The sequence below is a fragment of the Acanthaster planci genome, linkage group LG06 (assembly GCF_054643075.1).
Source record: "Acanthaster planci isolate LZ-2023a linkage group LG06, COTS_SCS, whole genome shotgun sequence".
Taxonomy (NCBI): Eukaryota; Metazoa; Echinodermata; class Asteroidea; order Valvatida; family Acanthasteridae; genus Acanthaster; species Acanthaster planci.
The window spans coordinates 20,603,125-20,626,288 of NC_141782.1; the positions used below are offsets into that span (position 1 = coordinate 20,603,125).

At 38.3% G+C, this 23,164-nt stretch overlaps 1 protein-coding gene across 4 annotated transcripts in view; it reads right to left on the minus strand.

Annotated features, from left to right (window-relative positions):
* Positions 1-2,203: 2,203 nt before the first annotated feature.
* Positions 2,204-23,164, minus strand: part of LOC110986625 (stimulated by retinoic acid gene 6 protein-like) — a 35,336-nt gene continuing 14,375 nt past the window's right edge. The window contains exons 1-17 of one of the 4 annotated variants that reach the window (XM_087137824.1): positions 14,851-14,990; positions 14,094-14,230; positions 12,190-12,322; positions 11,548-11,641; positions 11,203-11,301; positions 10,721-10,830; positions 10,479-10,534; positions 10,216-10,277; positions 9,280-9,367; positions 8,945-9,020; positions 8,008-8,083; positions 7,287-7,335; positions 6,362-6,455; positions 5,847-5,987; positions 5,546-5,709; positions 3,109-3,264; positions 2,204-2,947 (exon numbers count right to left, since the gene is read on the minus strand). In XM_087137824.1, coding sequence (XP_086993950.1) covers positions 2,739-2,947; positions 3,109-3,264; positions 5,546-5,709; positions 5,847-5,987; positions 6,362-6,455; positions 7,287-7,335; positions 8,008-8,083; positions 8,945-9,020; positions 9,280-9,367; positions 10,216-10,277; positions 10,479-10,534; positions 10,721-10,830; positions 11,203-11,301; positions 11,548-11,641; positions 12,190-12,322; positions 14,094-14,169 — 1,683 coding nt within the window. In that variant the 5' untranslated portion in view covers positions 14,170-14,230; positions 14,851-14,990 and the 3' untranslated portion in view covers positions 2,204-2,738. Of the gene's footprint in view, positions 2,948-3,108; positions 3,265-5,545; positions 5,710-5,846; positions 5,988-6,361; positions 6,456-7,286; positions 7,336-8,007; positions 8,084-8,944; positions 9,021-9,279; positions 9,368-10,215; positions 10,278-10,478; positions 10,535-10,720; positions 10,831-11,202; positions 11,302-11,547; positions 11,642-12,189; positions 12,323-14,093; positions 14,231-14,850; positions 14,991-23,164 lie in introns of those variants that run through there. The other 3 variants (XM_087137823.1, XM_087137822.1, XM_087137825.1) reach the window with 3 other exon arrangements.

The following is a 23,164-nucleotide window of genomic DNA, read 5'->3' on the forward strand; positions in this document are numbered from 1 at the left end:
CTGCTTCAAGATGTCACACACACAAAAAAATGTTTAGCAATTGTTTGAGATTTAAATGGCAGTCATCTTTAAATAGCATACTTTAGTTGTTCCTGACTCAAGGTTTAATGCATATCAGTGCATTCTGAGGTTGTGACTTGTTAGAGGGCCCGGGTGCAAACAGCTTATGGTTACTTTGTTATTTGAAAGTCTATAAAAGAACGAGAAGAAATTTTCTGTCAGTGCACAGTGGTATCGATTTCAGAGAGTACTTTAACATGTCGTTATCAAGTTCAGGTTAACTATTTACAAAGAATTTATATATAGGAAGGTTTTGTCATTACCAGGGACGGCTTAAAGGCAAAAGCATGTTTATATACAATTTCAGATAGAGGTGCGAAGGCCCTGTAAAGCCATAAAGTATATGTTTTTGCAAAATTGACATTCGTGTGTATTGTTTTCAGGTTTGTATTTATGAAGATTACCTTTTGGAACTCGTTTTTATAAGACATAAAATTAATTTTTTTTCAAAGTTCGTTTGTAAGATACATATTTTTTTTTAGTTTATTCTTTTCAAATCGTTTTCTTTTCAGAAACACTGAATCATAATTCCATTTTGGAAACAAATCGTTTTACAAGATATAATCTCTGATCAAATTTGCTTTTACGACACATTTTTTCAAGTTAATTTTCAAAGGATACATATTTTCAACTTTGGTTCATGTATTTTAGAAAATCAAACTCAAAAAAGGACAGTTCAAGCTTGTTTCCTAGCTCCACTTGTCATTTATGCGCATGCGCACATAAATTAGAATTTATCAGTGAATTGGCCTATTTGGTCCACTGTCCCGAGTTGGCGAGCTATGCACATCTGCATGTACATAAGAGTTTTACTCTTGGTCCAGATTGTTAAATTTTGCAACTCTATGGGTGGACAACTATTTTTTTCTTCACAGTCGGCACTACAAGTGGACGCATAGGGCGCACATTATGTACACACTGTGTTCATCAATTTTGAAGTCCAAATGGACGTATGTGTACAAGTACGTACTTTTATTTTACACCACTACCAAGCAAGTATGGGGAGCAGCTAATTTGGGAACCGCATTTCATTGTCTCTAAAAAATGGAGACCACGTTAGGAGATTATTTCTTTTGTAAAATACATGCATTTGAATTGTACATCTGGGAAGTATTACTGATAGTTAAGTTTCTAAACACTGGTATTCTGTAAAGTTATATATAAATTGTCACTGTTATAATTTTAGTTATAAGAGTTAAATCAGAGGTTGAGCGGAAAGTAAATTGACTGAATGCGAATTTAAAAAAGCACAATAGCAAATCATCAAACTTACACATTACATTTAACATATAGATACGTAAAAGTGAAAAATGATTTTAAAAAGAAAATAAAATGGAAGGACTATATACATCAATGAACAAGACACATTGAAAATATAAGTGACATTGAAAGTGGGGTTTCTACCTAACATAAAACAGAAGATGTTAGCGCGGTAAATCGAAAATTTCAGAGAGCATCAACCTATAGAACGTACGAAACTGTGCTCCATTATAAAGAGCATTCTGCATTATGATTAACGTTGTAACAACAGCAATTTCTGTGTCCATCAAGTCTATTTTGATGGTCAGTTGTTTTGGAAAACTGTACATTCTTCGACAACATTAGGAATAGTTAACAATTTTCTAAATTGGGTGACATCATAAGAGTATTTTCATGGATAAAATTTACTTGAAGTAACTCAACTCGGACTTTGTCCGTTCTATTTCTTTAAGTACTTTACATTTCAGGACCCCTCTAGTCACCCACAATCCCTTGCGGCGTATGGACGTACACTAATAACCTTGACATACACCTAAGTACCAGTTCATACGAAGAGTTGACAAGGACAGGCTAAAGCAAGAACTGTACAACACTTATAAATTTACAGATCATTACAGAAGTGCTTTCTCTAAAGGGCTATCTGCCGGGCTCAGCTGCATCCAGCGATCAGTGTCCTCGGTCCCCTGGTCAGAACCAACTTTTTTGTGGTGGAGCTAGGAGCTATATTTAATGGCCTCACGGAGAGTTGAGGCTACAAAAAGCCTTCCTCTCCTTTTTATCTGAAAAAATGTCTACTTTTTGTGGGGGCCATCCCCCTTAGCACAGGCAGTCAGACGGTGCGATCTGAGGAAGGACTAAAAGGCCGGTTTCCTTTAAGCGAAAGTAACCAGTCGAGTTATATGAATGAAGCATTGATAAAAAGCAATCACGACTTTTCACTTTCGATAGATTTGTTATAGCTCTATGGTATGCTAAGGCAAATCCACCTTCATAGCAATCTATGGGGACAGACGCAGCGTTAATGACACTGTACATTAGTGTTGTAAATAGGCGTGCGTGTACGGGAGCGATTTTGACAGAAACCATAGAGCTCTGCAGAACCTATTCACGTTGAGGCCATTGTTAATTGCATCAGTGGTAAGACACTCGAGTATACTGCGATATATTTTTGTCAACTTTATCCGGTTCTTATAAGTGACCTCGTCACATGCGCATTGCAAGCTTCTACTGGATGAGCACTCAAGTTGCGCATTAACTTCCCGTTTCTGTGGTTCCAGGAAGCTCTTCCAGATTTTAAACTGAAGTGACGCAACACTTGAGAACCGGATAGATATGCTATGGGAATTTGCAATTATTAAGGGTAATTCTGCTGTAGTTTCCTCCTCAATGTGTTCGGTACCTTATCAAACACCCAATATTTACGACTGTACATAAATGTTACATGGATAATCCACGTTTGTAGAGAGTCCTGTTCTCATGCTATTCGCTTCCTGAAGCACCCGCTTCCGTTGTGATGCTAGCATAGGGTTACGAGCCAGAGTCAACGCTACCAGCCACTTGTTGCGCATGCGCTGTGAGTATCGTTTCTCATTATTTCTTCCCAGCTCTTCGCGTCCACCCTCTATCTCTGCAAAAATACGTCAGATTTAGCAAATACTTATATAATATATAAAATATATTTAATTGCTTTCTACTCTCCAAACTGGGAAATTAACCCACAACTTATGTGAAAAATAACTTTATCAAGTCCAATACTGTGATGACCGAAACATGAATACAGTGACTTACGTAGACTGACAACTGACACGAACTCACTGGTTGAGCATTGCTGCAGCGAGGCTTGGTCGGTTTTCACGGTTTGCAGAAGAAAATGACAGAACGTGACGAGGACAGGATGTGTGTGAGCGACCTCCAGTTGAAGGAAGCTAATGTAAGCACCGTAACCTGTGAAAGGCGCAACAATGCCATCGATTTCAAACTCGATACAGCAGTGTTAAGTCTTATGGCCTTGTGCCTGAAGCTGGGATTTCATGACCTGAAAGAAAAACTGTCAATGAAGGGTTTGATCCCAGCTTATGAGTGTCCTTAATACAATGGCCTCTAACCTTGACCATTAGTCCAGGAGTGAGTGGACGAATCATGCATTCGTTGTCATGCCGTGCAGTGATAGTAAGGGTATTTGGCAAAATTCAAATACACCAGCTCAAAATGGGGGCTTTTTTAGGTATCTTCGTAAATGTAAACATGTATAGAATCTCATTCCTGACATCAAATTCAATGAGAACCAGACGTTTCATTTCAATTGTGTCACTCAGTTCCGAAATGAATAAGTGGTTTTTTTCAGCCTACAATGAGGAGTTTTTAGGGTTAAAATTAGGGATTTCTTTGTCAAGCTATTGTTTCGTATGCAAATGCAAATAATTTTGACACTTTAAAAAGAAACGTACTAAATAGTTCTTTGAAAACGAAAAGTTCAATTCAAACTAGTTAATCCAACTTTGAGATGTACGACACCAATAAATGTACATCAGACACCCAAGCAATAAATGCCATTTCTGAAAGCCACAATCAAACAGAAAGGTGCTCGGCAATGAGGGGGTATCCGCACAGAAATCAATAACCTATAGACCGACAGCGCCTATGGAAATTAACGTCTGGATACTGTAATGATAACAGCACCCGACTAAACATAAAAACCATAAGCAGAGGTAGTTCGAGGGTGACCGTTTTAGCAAACATTCGGTTAAATTTGACAGATTTGTTCGAAAATAAAAACGCTTTTAACAGAAAATTTAGCAGAATATGTATTATTGGTAGTTTTGTAGCAGCTAGAATTCTGAAGATTTTGGATTCTGGCGGTAAGATTTAGCACGTTTTAGGACAGAGTTTTAGAGCAAGTTTTTATTTCTAAAAAGACACATTATCCATTTTGTTGAGTTTCCAAATGCATAAACGACGGGACAGACAGGCCAGTTTATGTATCGAGGTATTCTGGTGCCCACAGCAGGCGCAGCTTGTGGACGTAGACCCACTCTAATTTGCCTAAGACTTAAATGACCAACGGCGGTTACATGTACATGTATACTCATTGGCACGTAAGTACATAACTTGTTTATTATAAGTATGTCGTGATTAGGCAATTGTACACTGGATTTAGAGCATTTATAATGCATTTTGCTTAGCTTCATTTAGTTGATTTGACAGTTTTTGTCGAATCTGGCAAAATATTGAAGTGCATCTGGAAGAATTGCACCATGTTCATCTGGAGTCCAGCAATGTATGGAGACATCTTAGGATGAGTGATACAAATCAGAAATTGTCTACAATGGGTTCGGACACAATGCTAGCAGTAGTAGACACGCGCGCGTACTCCATTCGTTTGCACTGCACTTTCTAGTTCACAGTGACGTCACACTTCGGTACTCTAAGGCTGAGTTCGGGCGGCTTGTTCTCGTATGTTCACGAACAGCTCGATTTGTTGTTCGTGGGTCGGCCGCTCGAACGCCCGGAACAAACAACCGGTTACCGATGGTAGTTAGTGACAAGCAACATGCAACATGGCGGCGTCCATGTAGTAGGCTACGTTATTCGCGAGTTAATGTTTGGATGGGCTGAATTCTTTTCTATATAACAGGAACATTCATTTCTGTGTTACAGAAAATAATTAATGTTAATTTTGCAAAACTTCCCATTGTCTATGGCTTTGGAAGCCATCTCTCTACTTTTTGCAGCTGTTCAAAAATCAAAATCTCACGAGTTTTTCCGTGTGTTCCTGTAAAACCCTGACGAGGAGGTGGTGTGTGATCCTGTTCCGAGAACAGTGTTCTTTAGTCGTGTTCCCGCCGTTCCACTCGGAGCGCGAGAACACGAAACCCGTGTCAAGGACAGGCCGCCCGAACTCGACCTATAAGAGTCCCACGAGTCCATACACATCAGAGAGCGTCTGCATAAAAGGGTTGTGTCCATATGCCTTACACTATGGAGGTTCTTTTGAGCCGGTTTCTACAACAGTAAAAAGTTACTTCCTTCTTTCAAAACTTTTAGTAACTAGCTTATACTCTCTACCGGGACATCAATTGGCTTCGTGCGTAAACTTTGGAAATGCCTGCTGCACCTTCAGAGGTATCTGTCGCTTTGCAAATATAAATTCTCATTTTTTTTTGTTTAATTAAACTTGTATGCCTATCCTGAACTTATAACAGAGACACATTCCAGACATAGTCACCTCTGTCCCATAGTTCCCAGTCCCGCATCAATGTTAGTCTGTCCATGCGTCCGATGAACAGAACTCCAAAGACGAGGGCTTTCAGGATGCGGAGGAAGCAGCTCATTAAACCGAGGATGAAATTGGTGAACAGCAGGAAGTAGACAGCCACGTGGAAGACACGTCTGGAGTGAACAGGAAATGATTAGGTGCCCCCTGTTGAACTATGGAAAAGACTATGTGCTTAATTAATAGTTTATTTGCCAGCAGAAACTTGATTTTTGTGAACAGGGGAACCATCATACTTGTCGATTAATTTTACCTGTTGTCCAAACCCAGTGACGTTTTTCTGAAGCATATAAATGTGGACTGTTCCTGCTGGTCCAGCGCCCTCTGGAGGAAAACCAATCGAGCGACAAGGATCTGTCCGCAGTAGAAGGCAAGGGCAATGACGAAAGCTAACCTGGAAGTGATTGAAATACGGCTATTAAGAAGTTTCTACTGAAAGGCTATTGTTCGCTGAGCATTGTGGGAAATGGTCGGCAAATTCTATTTTTCTGACACTGGAGAATTTTTGTGAGATTTTTTCGAGTAGCAGTTTTATTTAATCCTTCATTTTTATCGCATAGCATTTCCCAATCTATGAAAATCCCTTTGTTGTCTACTTACATATGCTCAAATATACGAAAATTTACGAATGTTCTCAGCATTGCATGGCACTGCACCCTGAAATCCAGTGAGATAATTATATAAAAAAATTAAGTGAGTGGGTAAGGGACGACGAGATACCACGTTTGCTGGACACGAATAAACTAGAACTAAGAGCTCTGAGCTTACCAGTATCTCTTAAGAAGATACAGGGATACATTATCCCAAAGCAGAACGATTAATGACAGAATGATCCACATCAGAATCTGTATGACTATAAAACCTGTACCACAATAGGGTATAAAATAGGAGACGGAATTTATGGCAATTGGAATTGTGGTGGAAGAGAAATGTACAGAAGGTAAATATTGATGTGAAGACTGATGAAGATGTGAAACTCAAACTCGTCCCACAGGTCACTTGACTATCTCTGTTTCCAAATGAGCGGTCAAGGTTCCCATTAACAAGACAAGTGGATGGGTAGCTGTCAGGGCGCACAAAACGTAGAAACGAAGCTTCTTTCCACTTTCATCGCAAATGATTTGTAGAAAATTGTTGTTTCAAAGACTATTGAATTATGAAAGCCTGTGGTGCCAGCAAGTATACACTTTCAAAAAGTTAAGTCTATTTTTTTCGAAGTCCGTTTTTAGAAGACATATTTTTTTCGACTTCGTTTGTGCGACATTTACTTTTGTCAAAGTTCATTTGTTCGTGACATACATTCTCCATAACAGTTCGTTGTAGTGAGATCTATATTTAGAAACATTGTCTCTATTTCTGGCAACTAATGTATTTTTATGAAGTTTGTTTTATGAAATAGGCCTATTTTTTTCCAAGTTAATTTTTGAAGGTATACATTGCTCGGTTTCGATTTATTTCGAACGTTTTTATAAATCCTACAGGAACTTGGAAAACTATACGTTATTTTTTTGAAAATATATACTCGACGGAACCATGGACTTTTGTACTGAAGTGACAAAGGAACATAGCAAATCATTCGCGGTGTAAGCCCATTTCATCGCGGAAGTTGGTAAAACGCGATCCAAACAATGCATGATTTCGGTGTATAGCTGAGGAGACGGCTTAGCCAGCTACCCTTCAAATGATAACTTACCCCACAGGCTGTATGCCACGTGATATGCAGGGTATCTTAAACTCGCGACCTGTTCACCAAACGGTAAAATGCAAAGGAATGTATTAAACTAGAGGTTTGGTACGCGTTTATTATAGGGCCTAGAGGTGATTGGGCGATATCGATGTCCAGCTTAATAAAAATATGTACGATGTAAACCGAATCCAGTGCTTTGGGTAAATATGAAGATATCTGAAGATATGGGGTCCACCTTTAAGGCAGTGTAATGTCACACGTCACACCGTGTTATCAATGTACCTTTAATCTCGTCCTATATAGTTGTTCATAAATGTACTAACTTTCGACAGGGTGTACAGTTCTTTAGATATTGGTAGGTGGGTGTACCTTTAAGGTAGTGTCACATGACTTATTTTTGATCGCATCATTATAAGTTGCTGCTATTTATATACCTAGAACGTCTGTAAAGAGTCATCCGTTCGAACGACAGTCTTTCATCTTTACCAATGTTGAACCTGATTTTTGCCTGATACCCAATGTGTTTTGTACACGTTACTAGGGAAAATTGGCAGGCAGTCAACGCTTCATAGTCACCGCAAGAACTTGACCTTGGGATCAGGGTCAATGTTCCTGCCAAATTTCATGTTTTACTCTATGGGAAAAAAGGTTGTGGAGATTTGCACATTTTATTGTTTAAAAATAGGCGGGGTAGAAAGAACTCACAGCGAAGGAGTAGGTAACTCACCATCATTACGCTGAAGGACCGTTTCTGTTTGGGGCAAAATGAGCGGTCCCCTCTCCACAACATCAGCGTGTGTTTCCTGAAATTGCAACAAACTTTTACAAATCAAATTCCCTAAGAATGAAACCAACAAGGCACTAGAGTCTTATAGAAGAACAAAGTTTAATAATTCTCCAGTTCACATGCAATGTATCTATTAGACTGAATCCTCACACACGTTTCCGCGGTCAGTATAAAAGATTTAAGAAACGAACAACGACATAACCCTTTTTTTGCACACTTTGACTTCAATCATTAAACCATTTGACAAATTGATAACTCTACCATGGCCATTAAATTTAGACAATTTAGACGATAATCATGCGTAAGCGTGGTTGGAAGAGACAATTTAAAAATGTGCTTTCAGCTGCCGAAAGACGGTCTTTCGAATATGCCAGGGTCTAAATTTTGCGTGAAATGTAAGTAAGGCAAAGCAAAAATAAGTCCGTGTCATACGTCCTCAAGAAATACATGTGTATGTGCCTTTTCATTTAGAATTTGAAGTTAGTCCAACTGCTCTATTTAGCAGATTCGAGTAATGCAGATCAACGTGGTTGCTCTTGGGCAAGGTGTGAACATTTTAAATACATGTATAGAAATAATGAGCGTCGGAGGGTGGAGACTATATTGTAAACCTGACACAAAAATATCAATTAACAGATTGACTGCGGCCACGTATACAGACACGGGTCCCTGCAGACCACTGCTCGTTAAATAAATTTTCTTTTTATAAATCATACACTTTTATGCATTATAATGCATACAATTTATGAACACGCTACCTTTGAGCAAAGAGTAAACAGTTATATAAAACTGTTAACGAAATTAGTAGCTGTGATAATGTGCTCTTGATTTTGCCGAACGAGTAGCGATGACAGATAAAGTCGTGCGTTATACGTACCTGTATCGCAGCTGCATATCAATAGTGCAAGCCACAGTGAAAATCAGTGCCACAACACTTGAAACCCAAAAGGTAACTGCAGTGAAGAAAAAAAAAAGAGTTGCTGAAGTTGAAAAACAGATCTGTGTACGAGAAAGTCTTTGAATCGAGATTTCTGCTCAAATGAAAATTTTAAAAGGTCTTCCTTATCTGTCTCTTTTAAAAAGTTATAGAAGAATGATTTTTATTGAATAAATGCTGAGGTAAATCCCCTTGGTCATAAGGTTTTGGTGATACAACCCTCAGAAGGTACGCTCTTGTAAATAATAAACTAAAAGTATGCATTCAGCGCTTACTTGTAATCTTTTGCACTGATGTCGGCAGTTGTAAAGTTGAGTAAAAGTATAACAGTCTTCCATTGACACCTGACCACAATAGAACAGCCTGTAAAAACGAAAGTGGTTATCTCTTACATAATAAAACAAACGCTTCTTTTTAATGACATCGTCATTAATCTCATTCGTGCTTCTTTTTTCCCCGTGTAATAGAAATGGTGGAGATCTGTCCTGCCTTTTTACGCAGAGCATTTTGGTTGACAGGAGCAGGATATTCGACTATTCATTGAATAATACGGCCGTTTTACAATAGTGCACCACCAAGAGTTTGCAACGCGTTGGCCAATCACAATGCACAAAAGTTGTCGACCCAATGCGCGTTTAGAAAGGGTCGACAAATTTCGAGCGTTGTGATTGGCCAACGCGTTGCAAACTCTTGGAGGCGCCCTATTGTGAAATGGCCGTATTTACTTTTTTATTTTGCGGTCGATGAAAGTCAAAAATGATTTGCACTCGCACTCTGCTCCGAATACAGTTCACCCATGTTGAGAACATTGGCGTTAAAACCCAGCAGATTATCACATCGCATTGCATTGTAACGACACTGTTGTGGTGGTATTGCCCAGAAGACTGGTGAAAGCTAACAGTAAACAGCTAAAAACAACCATGATGACTCCGGTTATTGTGAAACTGCTACTTTTGATTTGATGGGGGGGGGTAAAAATTGACGAAATTGTCAGGGCCTTTGGGATGTTTTTTCATACACGTACATGTATTTATCATATAGTCATCTCCAGAACATAACCAAGCACATGTTCCAATACATAGATTTACTTTAAGGAAATTTAAGGCGCCAATTACTACAAATTATTACTCGGATAAAACCTAGCCCACACCTCATTTAATCTAAAATCTAAATGCACTCGATCACACATTGCCACATACATGTACACTCACCTGAACTGTTACTACCACAGTCAATATAAATGTGCAAATATTGTGACGTGAAAATCTGAACCCTAAAGAAAAACAGAAAGCACGCAATTTAACATTAGCAAGTACGAATCAGAGACAATATATTCTTGGAACACCTGTGGCTGATTTTAAAATTAGTCAACTTCAAAACGAACGGATTTGCTACGATGTTAATTGTGTTAAATCGAGGAAATCAGACCTGGTTGGCGCAGTTACTCAAGATTCTCAATACGAAGGCATCTTACCTGGCACAGTGCCAATATATTTCTGGAACAAGTACAAAACGATGTTTTCACTCATTCTATACATTTCAAAAGAAAAAGGAGGAAATCTATTACAAAGGCAAAAAGAACAAAAAAGGGGTGACCACATGATCCAATGAAATTGAAAAAGCTTGATTAAAAAAATATCAATTATATACTAAATATCTGACCATCAAGTGGTTTATCTTGGCCTTAAAATTTCTAAAGTTACTACTTCATCTTACTTCTGTTGTACCGTCGGTGTCAACAGGTATTTTACCCGGATGTAGAAATGTGTCTTCTTGAAATCTGGCGTAGGAGCATCAGGACTCTCAAGGAATCCCTGGAAAATTGACTAGGGATGAATTAAATGTGGAATTTATCATATTATTAAACGTTTATGATTTTTCAAAGAAAGTTTACCGTAACGGCGGACTAGGATTAAATATGTTTGGCAAACAAGCTGTGTTAAGTACTGCTTTGTCATTAAGCCATTGCTCGTCCAACCATGTGATTCCTTGGGAATGGTGCTATTGTAAAATGTTTAAATTTTGTGTTTGAATAGAAAATGACCCTGAAATCTGTGGGGTTAATTCAACACGTAGGGTATAAAGACCATCATAGACAAAGTGCTCCTATAAAGAAATACCAGAGGCTTTAAATTTAGCACCTCCGTCTTGAGATGTATCTATTACTTTTGCCAATTTTTGAAGTTTTGAATGCTTACCATTCCAAATCCGTTCCTCATGTCTTTTATCAGACCAAGCAAGAACCGAATCACCAAAGCGAAGAAGCAGATTGTCCCTGATCCATAGAAAACAACTCCCTATAGTGGATGGACAAAAGCTATTCCGATGATTTCAAACAACTTGAGGAAAAGACTAAGCTGGCCACAAATGTTCTACAACGTTCGGGATATATCAAAACCGTTATGCTCTAGTACAAGCAGTACATACAAAGAGTCACGTGAACAGAATGGCAAACTAACTCCTCGAATTGTCACCACTTCCAATCTGTGGAAACTCTCTACAAAGTCTGACATATAAAATCTGAGCATACCATTTCACATTACCTGTAGTATCTCCAAAACGGGGTATGACTGATCTACGTTCGTCTGTTTGCAGGGCACTGCAGAAAGTACGATGTTACCTATGCAAAAAACCAGCCTATGGAAGAATTTATTATATGTGCTCAAAAGGTTTGTTATTTTTCAGCTAGAAAGTTTTAAACTTAAAGCAATGATAGCATTATTTTCAGAGAACTTGAAAATTTCAGAAAAAGGCTTTTCCTCACAAAATCTTCTGTTTTGGAAATAAGGCCAAACTTGTTTCATTTTGCAACAAGAATATTTGTGAAAACTTACAGGCGTTGATGATGTTAATTCAGATAAACCTTCAATTTTATGAATTTGCTTAGGTTCTAGCGATACACCAACTGTTAAGTTATTTTTTTACTTATTTTTGAAGAGCACACTTCATAGCCATCCTGCACTCAAGCTCTTATCAAGGGAACAATTCTTAACAAAAATCGGCTAAAATAGGTTGAATATTCATTATGATGAAAATAAGCCAGAACCATTTCATTAACGATTGATAGGTTTCAAACAAGGCTGCTCTCAATAAAAATGTTTCAATTTGTCCAATGATGTGGTGCTATCAAGACCGTATGACCGTTGATTAATGAGAACTAGAATGAAAAATGATTTGGACATTACCAAGGCACAGAGTACAACAACCCAATGCTGTTCCGGAGGAGACCCCGTTGGGACTGTAAGCACAACAGGATTGGGTAGATTACCAGGCTGACTATGAGGGCCTCCAACAGATACAGAAAGAACTGGACTACCCCTGGATAAAACAAATGAGGTTGGAAACAAGATCAGTTGGATTGAAATGGGGGAATTTTGTCCTAAAGATGGAACGTATCTCCTGTTGGTTTCCCCAATGAATCACTTAAACAACTTTCACATATTTCTGGGAGCAGATATTGGGTGGAGTCTTGTCTTATTCACAGCCCACCTATCCCCCTGAGAGTGAAACTAAGGACTATAGTCGACTAAACGGTTTACAGTTGAAATCATTTTGAATTGAGATTGAAATATGCTTTGTTTATGAAAGGAACCTTGTGATGTACTGGACATTCGAGTGAAATCGTGATCGATTGGATCGATTAAATTTCACTCAAATTCGTCTCGTCTGTAGGTTCAATCGTAGGGACTATGGAGTAAGTCTATGGAGTAATTTTTTATCCTCAGAAAAATAAAGACTGGGGAGGTTTATGATGATGGTTATGATGGTGATGAGGACAATATTGAGATATATTCTCTAAAAAATGTTCCAAGCTGTTAGAACTTTCCATTACTCCGTGAACAGGTTTAGAAACTAAATATTGCTTGTCTAAATCTTCCATGTCAATGTCAAGTTAAACATTATACTTTATTACCTTAAACATTTATAGTGCTGTAAACTTTCAGGTAGGGTGTAGGAAAATGTTCCGTTTGTAAATAAGAGACAATTTCTTTATTTTGTATTTTTGTTGTTGATGTCACGGTTACGTGGGGGGTGTTGCCACCTTGACGTAGTGGGTCCGCTCAACTTTTAAATTGAGGACAGGAAACTGCTAGGTGATCACAGATTAATCAAAGAATAATATATGTATTCAGTACAACATGATGTTCCATGATTGCATATCAGATTAGATTTAATTATTCAATCCAACAATTATGAGACAGCATAGGCCACACTATAATATAAACTTGGAGGAAGATCTAAAATATGAGGATGACAATAACCAGAAGTGTATTTGTTTATGAAGAGGAGACTCCTAGTTGAGAATATAAAGTTAGGTTTCTAGGTGATTGTAAATTAAAATCTCCTAAATTCCCAAGGGCACTACACGCTAACTCTCAATAACTTCCCAAGGGCATTGTGCGGACCCGCCTCTCTCCTCTGAGTAAATCTATTGCACAAAATACACACAACAGTCGTCAGGTCGCTGACGTGCAACAGTCGTCGGTCACACGACACATGCACAAAACTTTCTCTACAATGTGCGAAACTGAAAAGGAAGCCAAATGTCCTATTTTGGATCTCATCAACCAACGACGAAAAGCTAGCTTAGTCACAAGGTTGATGAAAACAAGGCTGCAATGTCAACACGACCCAAACGCAAAATTAAAGTGAACAAAATTTGAAAGCTTGATGAAGAACGACAACTCACGTTGTGTGCCAACACAACTCGATCAGAGAGAGGGAGAATCGCACGTACGCCACGGCAAAGTACGTTGCGCAAGAATAATGCGTCAAAGTTTTGTAGAAATATAACCATTGAGCTAATCCAGCCTCATACATATATAAATCAAGCAATATGACTAGTTACAGACAACTGACCATTTCATATCCCACCGAGCTCTTTAAATACTGGTTACAAGCATGACGGGGTGGGAACTATTATGACTACTCGGATGGCTACCAAACTCATAACACATTCCAAGATTAGACTTAAATCAAGCCGGTCCGTGACATTGAAATCATGAGGTGATCTTTGATGCAAAAACACCAAAGAGCAGAATGAAACCTAAAAATTTAATCATTACAAATCGGCATTAAATGCTCTAACCTTGCAACATTACATCTACATGGCCAGTGTCAAAGGATGCCGCTAGTTCACCAGCTCTAAATACGAAAGTCGCCATGCTGCCAAAGGCCAAGGCAAATGACCAGCGATCCGTGTAGCTATCCACCAGGTTGACGGGGCTGTGGAGGACCCGAAGTTGGGTGAAAATGTGAAAATCTCTCTCATTATCCCATAAAGGCCCTTCTGCTGTATCAAGTTTGATCAAGTGAAGCCTTCGGCAAAAGCATGAAGTTCTACCGGTGCCACGTTTACTATGTGATACATATTTCGCAAGGTGGTACATGTTTTCAGTAAGTTGCCATAGCCAGATAGTGATTTGTCAAAGTAAGAAAATAACTAAACATGGCTCTGAAGGGGCTTCATAGTAAAGTGTCGTAGAATTACTGGAAGCTGAAACTTGTATCAACTTAGCGCAAATGCCGTAGCTTGTGCTGCACACTGGCAGCCCTTCATTTCAAGAGTCTGAAAGTAAACATCACACAGCAGCTTCCAAAACCGTCGCGCACTAGGCCTAAGATTCCGGAAACCAACACAACAAACAATCATGTAAGAAGTTTACCTCAGTGAATTCTCCAGCAATATTTTGGAAAAACTCACTTGAGTATGAGCAAAAAAATTCCTTCGCGACCTTTTACCTTCGGTACTTTCGTTCCTAGGTCTCCTTGTTCACTCACATCTGTTTTCACTTCGTGTGCTTACGTAAAAACGAGGTTGTGCAACGTTGTAAAGATTTACCTACCTCCAGCCGATGGGTTCTAGATTCCGAAGAGCTGACCTGATGCAGTTCTTGTCAACAAAGGTTAGAATATTTTGATGTGTTTTATTTCAGCTTTTACCAAATAAAATATATTTTGTAACAGTACTATTTATCTGAGTACGAGACCACCGAATTGCACTTGTCTTCATGTATTTTAGATTTTCAGAAGCGAGAGGTCAAATTTCGGCTGGATATTTCTCTATCATTCATTTCTCAGTTTCTATCAATTTAATTTTCGAGCAAATATTTAACAAGGCCCTGAGAAGATTTTTAAAGGAATAATTGAATAATGCACGTCATTTTTCTTATCCAAAGGTAACAAGCATAACATCGGGGTCAACTTTCAGGCTTTGTACAGGTCACAAACAGGAACTAAAATGGTCACTGATCTGTTTTGCACACTTTGGATTGGGGCTTCAACTGTGCGTATAGATTTAACAATGCTTCTACAACACACACATATTAAACAAATATTGACTGCTTTATCTCTTGGTATAGTAAAACTAGCTTCCCAAAGTGATCCATGGAGCATTCTTCGAGGCGAAGTGATGGAGGAAGTAGTATGCTTCATGGAGAGTTGGTTGCAAGTCAATTTTGCAATAGAGTCTGAAAGTTGACCCCTGAGGGCGCGCTTCCGGAACCCTTGGATAGGAAAAATAACGTGCAAAGATTTTAGAATTTGTAATATTTTTTCGTTCAGTTACTTCTAAAAAAATCTAATTTGGAAAAAGGGCTCTGAAAAATATTTGCTAGTATATCAATATATAGAAACTGAAAAATCACCGGACCTTAAAGAGAAATATCCTGCCAAAAACTGACCCATCACTTCCGCAAATCTAAAATACATGAAGAACAGTGCAATGAGGCAGTCTCGTATGCAGAAGAACATTCAAGGTTTGAAATTTTATGGTTGTCAGTCGGTAAAGGCCGAAATAAAACAGATCGAAATATTTCTTTTTCCTTTTTTACCTATCTCCAGGTGACTTGTCCTAAATATTACTTGAGGAAGACAAAGGTGAAATTCCAACACGAGTGGTTTCAGTTAGGAATTATTCTTCCAAAGTTATCGAACGTGATAGGACAGCCCAACGTAAAATCCCCTTAGGACGACCGCGCGAGGGTTCTGGAGGCTCGCTGCGTGACCTTTTACTTTCAGGCTCTATTCCAAGCTAAATCAAAGAAAAAACTGGTAGTTACAAGTCAGGTCACGATTCATCAAAATAGCGACAAGAGTCGAAATCTACAACACTGATGTGCCGGTACTGCATCTCTTCTTTTCAAATGTTGCAAACGGATCGTTTAAATCTAGGCTACATGGCGTAAATAGAGGAATCTTTTCACAATCAAAACCGGCTTCATGGATTTTTTTTGGCTGGAATTATTCAACTGTACGTAAATTCCATACATGGAGGGGTGAATTTGCCCATAGGTCTGATTTTTGTTGGGCGCCCTGCGCACCATGGAGTACTCCTGCAGTTTTAAATAGGATCTGTTGTCTATGGTCTACATTCAGAGCAAGTGCCCCCTCATCGGTTGAACATAGTGATGTTGGTTTAGAACGACGCGACTTTGACGTGAGCATTTTAATAGTGCAGATTAATAATGGTTCCAAACGAGCTTCCTTTGCCAAGACAATTGTGCCCTCTATTGGTCCAGCTCGGGTCTCATGGGGGGGGGCGGAAGCGAGTAATTAGTTTGTTTATGTTTAGAAAAAGAGGGATTGCTGCTGCCATATAAGCATGCGTAAAGGAGGCTAGCGAAGAGCCTGGCCTGTTACTGAAATAGCCATACCAGCATACGGTGCTCGAATTTTGTGTCCCCCACTTCTGGTAATTAGCTGGTTCGGCAGTTCAGCCGAACCAGGTATTGAAATCGTTCTGTTTTTTTTTTCTTTCCTTTTTTTTTTTTTTTAGCTGGTTCGGCAGTTCAGCCGAACCAGGTATTGAAATCGTTCTGTTTTTTTTTCTTTCCTTTTTTTTTTTTTTTGTTTTGTTAGCTGGTTCGGCAGTTCAGCCGAACCAGGTATTGAAATCGTTCTGTTTTTTTTTCTTTCCTTTTTAGCTGGTTCGGCAGTTCAGCCGAACCAGGTCTTGAAATCGTTCTTTTTTTTTTTTCTTTCCTTTTTTTTTAGCTGGTTCGGCAGTTCAGCCGAACCAGGTATTGAAATCGATCTTTTTTTTTTTTTCTTTCTTTTTTTTTTTTTTTTTTTTTTTTTCTTCTTCTTCTTCAGCCAAGTTTTTCTACCCCTACACTTTGGCACCTAGGAAAATCAGAAGAATTTCAAACTTGGAGGATAGTTGTGTGATCATCCAAGGACGGTCCTAGAAGAAATTCACAGTGATAACTTAAGTAGTTTATTTATTATTGATTTTTGAAGAATTAATTTTCCCCCATAGACTTTGTACACAGATTGCACACAGTTTTCGGACTGTCGTATATCAGGCTATGAGGGCGCTATTGCAGAATTACGGTCACACCTGCATGGGCTTTCAATTTTCAAGAAACTGTCCCATATTGAACCATGTATGGCGCTGTTGCACAACATAGGGTTTGTACACACATTGTCCCGCATAATGCGTGAGCAGTCCTCAACTTCGACCCAGAATTACTACCAGAACGAAGAAGAAATCAGACTAAATTTTCCCTTCCGTTCGATCGCAAATATACCCAAGTGTCCAAATATTAAATAATATTTCATAAGTTTTTCCCAGTTTAGACAAAAATCACGTGACATGAAATTAAAGGAGCAGTTTTCCTACACACGTGTTTCTAGCCCATTGACTTTGTACACGTTTTTGAGCGACAATTTTGGTAACTTTGCAGTCTTTCATCGTTCCCAAAGTGATAGCCAACGAAGACCCCGATGCAAGATTTATTGCAAAGGGATGACGTCATGATGACATCATCACCTTATTTTATATTTATTTTTGAATATTTCATTTTTCCCCATAGGTTTTGTACACGTTTTTCGACTTGACACAAGTGAACAAGTAGTCTTTAACTTCGGCGCAAGATTACTATAAGAACAAAGGCAAAATCGGGTACTTTACGCTCTGTTATTTTATTTGAAATATGCCTAAGAGTCCGAATATGAAGTAATATTTCATAAAAATTGTCCAGTTTAAGCGGAAATCACGTGACACGAACTTAAAGAAGCAGTGTTTCTGCAAACAAGTTTATAGCCCATTGACTTTGTACACGTTTTTGAGCGACAATTTTGGTAACTTTGCAGTCTTTGATCGTTCCCAAAGTGATAGCCAACGAAGATGCCGATGCAAGATTTATTTCAAAGGGATGACGTCATGATGACATCATCCCCTTATTTTATATTCATTTTTGAATATTTAATTTTTCCCCATAGGTTTTGTACACGTTTTTCTACTTAACACAAGTGAACAAGTAGTCTTTAACTTCGGCGCAAGATTACTATCAGAACAAAGGAGAAATCGGGTACTTTACGCTCTGTTATTTTATTTGAAATATGCCTGAGAGTCCGAATATGAAGTAATATTTCATAAAAACTGTTCAGTTTAGGCGCAAATCACGTGACACGAACTTAAAGAAGCAGTGTTTCTGCAAACAAGTTTATAGCCCATTGACTTTGTACACGCTTTTGAGCGACAATTTCGGTAACTTTGCAGTCTTTGATCGTTCCCAAAGTGATAGCCAACGAAGACCCTGATGCAAGATTTATTGCAAAGGGATGACGTCATGATGACATCATCCCCTTATTTTATATTCATTTTTGAATATTTCATTTTTCCCCATAGGTTTTGTACACGTTTTTCTACTTAACACAAGTGAACAAGTAGTCTTTAACTTCGGCGCAAGATTACTATCAGAACAAAGGAGAAATCGGGTACTTTACGCTCTGTTATTTTATTTGAAATATGCCTAAGAGTCCGAATATGAAGTAATATTTCATAAAAATTGTTCAGGTTAAGCGCAAATCACGTGACACGAACTTAAAGGAGCAGTGTTTCTGCAAACAAGTTTATAGCCCATTGACTTTGTACACGTTTTTCAGCGACAATTTCGGTAACTTTGCAGTCTCTGATCGTTCCCAAAGTAATAGCCAACAAAGACCCTGATGCACGACTTATTTCAAAGGGATGACGTCACGATGACCTGAATATTTGCTCATACGTTTTGTACACGTTTTTCTACTTAATAAAAGTGAACAAGTAGTCTTTAACTTTGGCGCAAGATTACTATAAGAACAAAGGAGAAATCGGGTACTTTACGCTGTGTTGTTTTATTTGTAATATGCCTAAGGGTCCGAATATGAAGTAATATTTCATAAAATTGTTCAGTTTAAGCGCAAATCACGTGACACGAACTTAAAAGAGCAGTGTTTCTCCAAATGGGGTTTTTTGCCCGTTAACTTTGTACACCTTTCCAAGGCACAATTTTGAACCCTTTCGAATGTTTGCTCGTTTTCAAAGTGACAGCCAACAAAAATCTTGATACAGAAATTATTGTATATAAATGACGTCATGATGACGTCGTCATGTGATTTACTCTTGTTTTTTCAATATTTATTTCAGCCCCTTGACTTTGTACACGTTTTCAACCCAGCATTTGGGTTAGTTTGAGAGCTTTGATCAACAATACTTATCTTGTTGGTAAAACAGTCCCGAACCAGCTCTGTGTTTGTTTACAAACACGTTTCTCTAGTTTTTTTTTCTTCTTCTTCAGCCAAGTTTTTCTACCCCTACACTTTGGCACCTAGGAAAATCAGAAGAATTTCAAACTTGGAGGATAGTTGTGTGATCATCCAAGGACGGTCCTAGAAGAAATTCACAGTGATAACTTAAGTAGTTTATTTATTATTGATTTTTGAAGAATTAATTTTCCCCCATAGACTTTGTACACAGATTGCACACAGTTTTCGGACTGTCCTATATCAGGCTATGAGGGCGCTATTGCAGAATTACGGTCAAACCTGCCTGGGCTTTCAATTTTCAAGAAACTGTCCCATATTGAACCATGTATGGCGTTGTTGCACAACATAGGGTTTGTACACACATTGTCCCGCATAATGCGTGAGCAGTCCTCAACTTCGACCCAGAATTACTACCAGAACGAAGAAGAAATCAGACTAAATTTTCCCTTCCGTTCGATCGCAAATATACCCAAGTGTCCAAATATTAAATAATATTTCATAAGTTTTTCCCAGTTTAGACAAAAATCACGTGACATGACATTAAAGGAGCAGTTTTCCTGCACACGTGTTTCTAGCCCATTGACTTTGTACACGTTTTTGAGCGACAATTTTGGTAACTTTGCAGTCTTTCATCGTTCCCAAAGTGATAGCCAACGAAGCTCCCGATGCAAGATTTATTGCAAAGGGATGACGTCATGATGACATCATCCCCTTATTTTATATTCATTTTTGAATATTTAATTTTTCCCCATAGGTTTTGTACACGTTTTTCTACTTAATACAAGTGAACAAGTAGTCTTTAACTTTGGCGCAAGATTACTATCAGAACAAAGGAGAAATCGGGTACTTTACGCTCTGTTATTTTTTTTGAAATATGCCTAAGAGTCCGAATATGAAGTAATATTTCATAAAAATTGTCCAGTTTAAGCGCAAATCACGTGACATGAACTTAAAGGAGCAGTGTTTCTGCAAACAAGTTTATAGCCCATTGACTTTGTACACGTTTTTCAGCGACAATTTCGGTAACTTTGCAGTCTTTGATCGTTCCCAAAGTAATAGCCAACAAAGACCCTGATGCACGACTTATTTCAAAGGGATGACGTCACGATGACCTGAATATTTGCCCATACGTTTTGTACACGTTTTTCTACTTAATAAAAGTGAACAAGTAGTCTTTAACTTTGGTGCAAGATTACCATCAGAACAAAGGAGAAATCGGGTACTTTACGTTGTGTTGTTTTATTTGTAATATGCCTAAGGGTCCGAATATAAAGTAACATTTCATAAAAACTGTTCAGTTTAGGTGCAAATCACGTGACACGAACTTAAAGAAGCAGTGTTTCTGCAAACAAGTTTATAGCCCATTGACTTTGTACACGCTTTTGAGCGACAATTTCGGTAACTTTGCAGTCTTTGATCGTTCCCAAAGTGATAGCCAACGAAGACCCCGATGCAAGATTTATTGCAAAGGGATGACGTCATGATGACATCATCCCCTTATTTTATATTCATTTTTGAATATTTCATTTTTCCCCATAGGTTTTGTACACGTTTTTCTACTTAACACAAGTGAACAAGTAGTCTTTAACTTCGGCGCAAGATAACTATCAGAACAAAGGAGAAATCGGGTACTTTACGCTCTGTTATTTTATTTGAAATATGCCTAAGAGTCCGAATATGAAGTAATATTTCATAAAAACTGTTCAGGTTAAGCGCAAATCACGTGACACGAACTTAAAGGAGCAGTGTTTCTGCAAACAAGTTTATAGCCCATTGACTTTGTACACGTTTTTCAGCGACAATTTCGGTAACTTTGCAGTCTCTGATCGTTCCCAAAGTAATAGCCAACAAAGACCCTGATGCACGACTTATTTCAAAGGGATGACGTCACGATGACCTGAATATTTGCTCATACGTTTTGTACACGTTTTTCTACTGAATAAAAGTGAACAAGTAGTCTTTAACTTTGGCGCAAGATTACTATAAGAACAAAGGAGAAATCGGGTACTTTACGCTGTGTTGTTTTATTTGTAATATGCCTAAGGGTCCGAATATGAAGTAATATTTCATAAAATTGTTCAGTTTAAGCGCAAATCACGTGACACGAACTTAAAAGAGCAGTGTTTCTCCAAATGGGGTTTTTTGCCCGTTAACTTTGTACACCTTTCCAAGGCACAATTTTGAACCCTTTCGAATGTTTGCTCGTTTTCAAAGTGACAGCCAACAAAAATCTTGATACAGAAATTATTGTATATAAATGACGTCATGATGACGTCGTCATGTGATTTACTCTTGTTTTTTCAATATTTATTTCAGCCCCTTGACTTTGTACACGTTTTCAACCCAGCATTTGGGTTAGTTTGAGAGCTTTGATCAACAATACTTATCTTGTTGGTAAAACAGTCCCGAACCAGCTCTGTGTTTGTTTACAAACACGTTTCTCTAGTTTTTTTTTTCTTCTTCTTCAGCCAAGTTTTTCTACCCCTACACTTTGGCACCTAAGAAAATCAGAAGAATTTCAAACTTGGAGGATAGTTGTGTGATCATCCAAGGACGGTCCTAGAAGAAATTCACAGTGATAACTTAAGTAGTTTATTTATTATTGATTTTTGAAGAATTAATTTTCCCCCATAGACTTTGTACACAGATTGCACACAGTTTTCGGACTGTCGTATATCAGGCTATGAGGGCGCTATTGCAGAATTACAGTCACACCTGCCTGGGCTTTCAATTTTCAAGAAACTGTCCCATATTGAACCATGTATGGCGTTGTTGCACAACATAGGGTTTGTACACACATTGTCCCGCATAATGCGTGAGCAGTCCTCAACTTCGACCCAGAATTACTACCAGAACGAAGAAGAAATCAGACTAAATTTTCCCTTCCGTTCGATCGCAAATATACCCAAGTGTCCAAATATTAAATAATATTTCATAAGTTTTTCCCAGTTTAGACAAAAATCACGTGACATGAAATTAAAGGAGCAGTTTTCCTACACACGTGTTTCTAGCCCATTGACTTTGTACACGTTTTTGAGCGACAATTTTGGTAACTTTGCAGTCTTTCATCGTTCCCAAAGTGATAGCCAACGAAGACCCTGATGCAAGATTTATTGCAAAGGGATGACGTCATGATGACATCATCCCCTTATTTTATATTCATTTTTGAATATTTCATTTTTCCCCATAGGTTTTGTACACGTTTTTCTACTTAACACAAGTGAACAAGTAGTCTTTAACTTCGGCGCAAGATTACTATAAGAACAAAGGCAAAATCGGGTACTTTACGCTCTGTTATTTTATTTGAAATATGCCTAAGAGTCCGAATATGAAGTAATATTTCATAAAAATTGTCCAGTTTAAGCGGAAATCACGTGACACGAACTTAAAGAAGCAGTGTTTCTGCAAACAAGTTTATAGCCCATTGACTTTGTACACGCTTTTGAGCGACAATTTCGGTAACTTTGCAGTCTTTGATCGTTCCCAAAGTGATAGCCAACGAAGATGCCGATGCAAGATTTATTGCAAAGGGATGACGTCATGATGACATCATCCCCTTATTTTATATTCATTTTTGAATATTTCATTTTTCCCCATAGGTTTTGTACACGTTTTTCTACTTAACACAAG